General features: G+C 42.4%; 2 protein-coding genes across 2 annotated transcripts; one reads left to right on the plus strand and one right to left on the minus strand.

The window, feature by feature from the left end:
* The first annotated feature begins 696 nt into the window (after positions 1 to 696).
* On the plus strand, positions 697 to 5,991 carry LOC115457131 (olfactory receptor 1019-like). Its single transcript, XM_030186554.1, has 2 exons — positions 697 to 1,645; positions 5,963 to 5,991. The coding sequence occupies exons 1-2, from the start codon at positions 697 to 699 to the stop codon at positions 5,989 to 5,991; spliced, it is 978 nt and encodes a 325-aa protein (XP_030042414.1).
* A 56-nt stretch (positions 5,992 to 6,047) lies between these two features.
* Positions 6,048 to 6,995, minus strand: LOC115457132 (olfactory receptor 6F1-like). Its single transcript, XM_030186555.1, has one exon. The coding sequence runs from the start codon at positions 6,993 to 6,995 to the stop codon at positions 6,048 to 6,050; it is 948 nt and encodes a 315-aa protein (XP_030042415.1).
* Between the last annotated feature and the right edge of the window lie 621 nt (positions 6,996 to 7,616).

Below are 7,616 nucleotides of genomic sequence, written 5' to 3' on the forward strand. Positions count from 1 at the left end.
AGCAGGGAAGTCCACTGGGAGTCCTGCAGAATGCCCCTGCCCCCTACAGTTGAAAATACTCTCACTCATTCTTGGCATCTTCTGATCATTTTATGCACCAACTTTGATTTTATGAGCTTTGTTGTAGGGGACTTGTAAGCATTTAGAGGCCCCTTTATCAAAGGGCTCCTGCGCAGTGATGGGCTTGCCGTGCGGCACGTCACAGTGCGGCAAATCGGAACCTTTGCTGGCCTAATTCGGTCGCGGGTTCTAGTTCTACCCCAGCACTTGCCATTTCTGGTGCTTCTGGAAATTTATTTTATTTTTTTTACCGCAGGGGGTTACTCGGCGGTAATCAGGCAGCGTCACTGCTGCCTGGTTACTGCTGGATTAGTTCGGGAGCCCTTAACACCACCTCAATGGGAAGTCGTAAGGGTTCCCCCCAAAATGGCCACAAGGCAAATGCATATTTATCACACAACCATTTCATTCTTCTTCCTTTTTACCTGCTGTGGCAAAAGGGGCCTTGACATTCAGCAAATTTGGGCACCACAGGACTCCTTTTGCTGCAGTTTAGTAAAAGGACTCCTAAATTTGTTACATGTCCTGAAAATACCAGAGAAGACATAACAACAATTAGCATTATTACATTGAAAAGTCATTTAACGGAGCATCTTGCCTCTCCCTACAGATGAAGTTAACTGACCAGCCTAAACAATGGAAAGAAGGAACCAAACCAAAGTGACAGAATTCATTTTCCAGGGATTTTCTGATTCTGCTGAGCTACAGATTTTCTACTTTGTGGTCTTTCTAATGATCTACATAATTGCACTGACGGGAAATCTTTTGATATTTACCGTCATAAGGTCAGAGTCCCAACTCCATACCCCCATGTACTTTTTCGTCAGCAACTTGTCAGTCTTGGACACATTTTACATATCCATCACAGTTCCTAGAATGCTTGCGGATTTCTTGTCGCAGACGAAGAAAATCTCCTTCTCCGCCTGTGTGGTGCAATTGTCTTTCTTCCTTTCCATGGCGGCGACGGAGTCCGCCCTGTTGGCCACCATGGCGTATGATCGTTACGTGGCCATCTGCAATCCCTTCATGTATCCAATTGTTATGAATAGGACAGTGTGTATCCTTCTAGCCACTGCTTCATGGCTCGTTGGGGTCATTTATTCTGTCATACACACCAGTAAGACGTTCAGGTTAAATTTCTGTGGATCCAATATTATTAACCATTACTTCTGTGATATCCCACCTCTTCTAAAGCTCTCCTGCTCAGATACCACTATCAATGTAATCCTTGTGTTTGTGGTAGGGGGGTTGCTAATGCTAGGCTGTTTTGTACTTATACTGATCTCGTATGTTAATATCATCAGAGCCATCTTAAAAATATCGTCAGCGAAAGGCAGAAGTAAGACATTCTCAACTTGCGTTTCCCACCTGACCACTGTTGGTTTATTTTATATCACTGGCAGCTGTGTGTACATGCGGCCGGCATCCACCCACTCTCTGGATCAAGAGAAGATTGGGGCCTTGCTTTATTCTGTGATTGCGCCAATGCTCAACCCTTACATTTATAGCCTCAGGAACAAGGAGCTTAAAGGAGCCATCATGAACGTCATAAGAAAAAAAAATCATTTTTCGGAGACACTAGAGGGCCCCTTTTACCAAGCTTCGGCCAAAGGGGGCTGGCGCTGGCATCAGCACGTGTTTTGCACGTGCACCTTTTACTGCAGCTGGTGAAAGAGAAGTCTTGCGTTCCTGCGAGAAATGGGCACGCGGCAAGTAAAGCACTTGTCATGCGGCCATTTCGGAGGGAGAACCCTTACCGCCACTCATTGAGGTGGCGGGAAGGGCTCCCGTGTTAACTCGGTGGTAACCGGGCAGAGCATGGAACTGCCAGATTACCGCCAGGTACACTCCGGCGCTACAAAAATAAATACATTTTTGTAGCGCCAGAAATGATGGCGCACTAGAGGTGGGATGTACCTCCAGGCGCCTGTAAAGCGAGCGGTAAGCCTGTGTTGGGCTTACCGTTGCTTAGTAAAAGGAGCCTTAAGACTTTGCCCTTGATGTAGAGTGCAATCATTAGCAAAGTATCAACATTAAGGGGGAACGTTATCAACATGGGCTACCGTTCAGATGGCTTATTTTACTATAAATCATGCTGTTTTAGCACAGGGTCTTAAATGGCTGGTGGTGAAATAACCTGTCTTAATAGTAACCTATGTCGATAACTTCTCTCCTTAGTTGAGAAATGCTCAGATGGGTGAAATCTTAGGATGGTCTATGAGATATACAGACAAAAGATGCCTATGGTTATTTTAGGGATCACTATTCAGTACTTGTTAACCAGGTGGGAGAGGATCCAGTCTGCTTGAAGACAAATTTTGCAAAGCTGAACCTCAAATATCTGCTTTGCAAGCTGATAGGGTAGGGCGCTGGAAAATACCTAGCTGTTTTCCGTACTATGGCAAATGGAAAACACTGGGCCTGGAACTACCACTGGGGCCCACATCCACATTGGGCTTACCGCCGCTCCATGAAAGGGCCCCTAAGTTCTTATTCAGCACACTCTACCACATGCTAATTTTAAAAAAATGTTGGAGGAGGTGTTTCAAGGGGCAGAAAGTGGGCATTCTTGCACTAATCAGTAATCAGTTAGCACATTCCAGGGCCGCTGCTGTCCGTGGTCTCACCTGCTTGCCTCCGGGCCCCCCTCATTCAAAGCGGCAGTCGCAGATCGTGTCTCTTTTGGCCTTCGCTCCCTGTGCCCCACCCTTGTGGAAACCAGAAGTTACATCAGACGAGGGCGGGACACAGGGAGGGAAGGCCAGAAGAGACATGATCTGCGACTGCCGCTTTGAATGAGGGGGGCCCGGAGCCAAGGAGGCAGGCAGGTGAGACCACGGACTGCAGCGGTGGGGGGATTGACAGTGTGGGGGGGGGGGGGGCGGCAGTAGCAGGGGGCAGGCCCGGCCTACTCTCTTGGCGGCCCTGGCACATTCACATTACTATGCATTGATTAGCAAAGGATTACTGTGTGAGCCCTCACTGCCTATAAATAGGTGTCGGAAATGTTCCCCCAGTAACCTTTTATTAATGGCTGCACATTAATGGCAAAATTAGCACATGGTTATTAATAGAAAAAAAAATTAAAAATCAGCCATTTCCCGGCTGTGGTAAAAATGTCCTTTGCATGCAGGAAAAACCTGCGTAAGGCCAAATTTAACTGCAGCTTATAAAAATAAAGGACATCTAAGTGACTTGCCCAAAACAAAAAGGAGCCACAGTGGTATTTTAACTAGGCCTCACTGGTTCTCAGCTTGCTGTTCTAACCATTAAGCTACTCCTTTACTTCTTTGGAACCTTCATTTGAGTCAGTGGCGTAGCCACAGGTGGGCCTGGGTGGGCCGGGGCCTACCCACTTAGGGCTCAGGCCCACCCAACAGTAGCAGACATTTAGCAGAAGACTTCCCCCTGATGGTAACAAAAACATTACTCTCTACAATATTGGCACCTGCGCATGCTCAGTTTTCAGCATATGCCTGCTGCAGACTGCCAAGGTGGAAAGAAGCGTTTTCCCACCAGCTGAGATTTTGTTTTGGTGGTGGTGGGGGGGGGGGGGGGGAGAACACTTGGTGCCCACCCAATTCTTGTCTAGGCCCACCCAAAATCTGTTGTCTGCCTACACCCCTGATTTGAGTATTTTATTTTAGAATAAGCTCTACTTTGTCATATCACGTTCTAAAATACTAGCAAAAATTGAGATACCCAATTCCGGAAGTCTCAATGATGACATGTACCTGTATGTCCTTTAAAAAAAACCTGCTGCTCCAGTATGAAGTCTGAACTCTTCTTCGTCGGAAATATGGGCTTCAAAGAGTGTTAGCTATTCCTTTAGATGTACTTGATGAGATTTTCTTTTGATTTCCTCAACATACTGTATGTAAAGTTATTGAAATACTCAATAAAAAGTAGCCAAAGATGTGTAACTCTTAATAATTTTATAATGTTTTTTTTTTTTTTGTCATTTCACTTGGGGAGAGAGAAATGCTTGGTGTAATTGTACAATCATCATCGAAGGAATACAATATAAAAATTAGAAGGAAGAAAAAAATTTTTTTTTTCACAGTGAGTAAGATCTTAAAGGGGTCATGCTCTATTCCTGGAAGTTAGGATATATCCTTGCAGTGAAGTGAAAAAATAATAAAGGTCTTCATTTTTTTTATTATTAATTTTGCAGATTACATCCATTTATTAGTACAACAGAAAATTAAGAAAACAAAATAAATATGGTCTCTTTCCTGCTACTCTCTACTAACCCACTCACTAAGACAACTTGAGAATGTCAAAGTCACATTTGAGAAAACCTAGCTAGACCTTCAGGATGGACACAAATGGACAATAGCAAGGCATTATGGACATATCTTTCAGGGGCCCTTTTACTAAGCCTTGTAGGCACCTACATGTGCCCAATACATTCTAATTTGTAAGTACCATCAGGCTACCACGTGGCCCAGGTGGTAATTTCATTTTGTACGCATGTCCAGTAGGCGCACCGGGATGCTAACCGGGCAGTAATCAGCATTGTATGTTCACTGACGATTACCACCTGGTTAAAGTGTGAGACCTTACCGCTAAGTCAATGGGTGGCAGTAAGGTCTCAGGCCCAAAATGGACAATGGACGCGTGCCAATTTTCATTTAGCCGCACGTCCATTTTCGGCCAAAAGATGAACCTGCGCGCATCCAATACACGCGTCTACACTGGTGAGGACACTTTTTGACGCATCTTAGTAAAAGGACCCCTCAATGATTCTGCAGATAGGGGGATGCATTGTGGTTAGCAACTACATGAGAAATTTCGTTGATATTTCTAATTTCATCGCATGTTGTTAACAAACAAAAATAAACTGAAAAACATTTCATCTGGGTTTTTTTTTTGTTTGACAATAATAATGCACACTTTGCTGAGTGTATTCTATTTACAAAGAGGTGCAGTCATTCTGGAACAGTACACATTTATTTTCAAAGAGTGAGCATTTTTTTTTTTTTGAAAGAGTGCACACTCCTAATGACATTGGTGTATGGATCGGAATGGTATTTGCGAATGGCTTAACAGTTCTAGAGAATTCTACCACTTATCCTTCAGGTGAATCCTGAGATCTTTGAGTCAGAGTTCTCCGTAAGTGGAAGAAAGATGCAGTTGATTTGCTCTATTTCACTTACACGTTCTACATGTATGTACTCTAATTAAACCATTGAATCTCCAGACACCTAAAAAAAAAAATCATTCATTGTGGCAAGAGCTCAGACCAAGTCCAAATTTGCATTAGAGTCATTTGCCTGGGGGAGCTACAGTATTTCCGAAAGAAATAAGCCATCTCCCATACTGGATTGTATCCATGCACGGTACAAGACAACGTTGACTTCTCTTTGAACTAGTATTTAATAGAAACAGATAAAGTGATCCAGTGGTAATTTATTATTTTTGGCAAGTACAATTTAGTAATGTGACAAGTCAAATTAATGCAACCCATGGTAGTTTTTCTAACAGGAGACATTCGATACAACCATGCTTTCACAAATTTTCTTTGAATGTCGGAGCTAACCGAACCACTTAGGGACAACCATCTAAGGTCTCTCTCGTTGCTCCCTTCCTTCCACCCACTTATTCTGACATTGTCCCCAATTTATTTTAGTAATGGGAATGAAGTAATCCTCTCCAAGGTCTGAAGCAGCTATATCAGGAACTGATTTATAAATGTTATGTTTCCATTCTGTTCTGTGGAGAAAAGTAGTTTAGTAAATCAGTCCTCAGAGCACGACTGCACATCACTTATAGAAGCAATCAGTTTCACATCTTGAAGCCTGCTGTCAGCTCTGTGACCATAACCCTTTGAGAACAGTAGCACAAATGATGCTTGCTATGGCTTGGGCCTCACCAGTTTTATTCTCCTATATTTTTCCAGCATCAGGATTCAATATTCAGGTGCCATAACTATCTGGTTCCAGGGAATTGTCAACTCCTCGTTTATTAAACAGTTGAAAAAAAACCTAGAATGTCCATCTTCCTTTTGAATAATATGTTTTGCTTATTGCTTTCTTCAATGCCACTTTTACTTCTTTGTTCCGAAAGCTGTAGATGAGAGGATTGAGCATGGGAGTTACGAATGTGTAGAACACAGCCACAGCTTTATTCATTTCTAAGGCATTCATGGCTTTTGGACGTACATACATGAAAATCAGAGTGCCATAGAATATAAGAACAACAGTCAGGTGAGAAGAGCAGGTAGAGAAGGCCTTGTGCCGTCCTGTAGTGGATGGAATTCTCAAGATGGCGGAAACAATGAAAATATATGATATCAATGTTAGGAGGAACGAGATCATAATTGTACTCAAGGCCAATATAAAATTGATCAATTCAATCAAGTAGGTGTCAACGCAAGAGAGTTTCAGCAGTGGTGGTCCATCACAAAAGAAATGGTTGATTATGTAGGGGCCACAGAACTGCAACAGAGCAATAGGAACAACAGAAGGCAGGATGCATAGGAAGCCTCCAAACCAACAGCTCAGGGATAACTGGAAACAAACTCTATTAGACATGATGCTTGAGTATCTTAGGGGGTTGCAGATGGCTAGATAGCGATCAAAGGCCATAACTGCAAGCAAGAGAAGTTCAGTGGCGGCCAAAGAAAAGAAGAAATAGTATTGAGTAATGCAAGCTGCAAACTGAATTGTCTTCATACCCATTGCAACGTTGGCCATCATCTTGGGAATGGTAACAGTTGTATACCAGATCTCCATGAAAGAAAAGTTTCCAAGGAATAAATACATAGGGGTATGCAAATGTAAGTCAGTCCACACTAGCATAATTATAATAAGATTCCCCATGATTGTCAAGAGGTATATGCATAGTATTATAAAAAAGAATAAAATCCACCATTCTTTAACGCTCGGAAAACCCAGTAGAATAAACTCTACTGGAGCACTTTGGTTCATCATTCATCATCAATTTATTTATTTATTACAAAACTTATATTCTGTTTAATCCATAGTTCTTAGTGGATCACAAAGTTGCATTCATAATATAAAACAGAACAGGCATACACAAAGCATAACACCATTACAAATAAAATCAACATGGCATTAAACCAACATGGACCAGATCCTTACTCATTCCCCCAGCAGAGTTTTCAGTTCCCTTTTAAATTCTTTAAAATCTGTGATGTTTCTATGTCTTAAAGGTAGTCTATTTCCGTAAACTGGACCTGAAATGTAAAAAAATTCTCATGTCTTTATTCATCGGACCAAATCATATGATGGGATGAAATATCTAGTACATTTTTCATTCTTGATCTCAATGATTGATTCAGCTGATAAATGTGTACTCTAGCTGCCAATATCTCTAAGACTTGCTGTTTTAAAATCATAAAAGCCAGACAAAGGATTTTATATTGAACCCTTTGCTCTATCCCACATCACTGAGTGTCAACTAAAAACAAGCAGAAAGAAATATTAAGGGACCCGATATTGGGACCGCGAGAGGCAACCCACGTTAAGTGCTCCAAGTGGCGCTGTCCCCGGATATTCAATGCTGGGCCGTTTCTGGTGACCAGCATTGAA

This window comes from Microcaecilia unicolor, chromosome 14 (genome assembly GCF_901765095.1).
Source record: "Microcaecilia unicolor chromosome 14, aMicUni1.1, whole genome shotgun sequence".
Classification (NCBI taxonomy): Eukaryota; Metazoa; Chordata; class Amphibia; order Gymnophiona; family Siphonopidae; genus Microcaecilia; species Microcaecilia unicolor.

Coding starts and splice junctions, on each gene's coding strand:
- LOC115457132 (XM_030186555.1), bottom strand. CDS start 6,995: ATGATGAACCAAAGTGCTCCAGTAGAGTTTATTCTACTGGGTTTTCCG.
- LOC115457131 (XM_030186554.1), top strand. CDS start 697: ATGGAAAGAAGGAACCAAACCAAAGTGACAGAATTCATTTTCCAGGGA. Junction 1,646..5,962: donor TTTTTCGGAGACACTAGAGG/GCCCCTTTTACC, acceptor ATATTTTTCCAG/CATCAGGATTCAATATTCAG.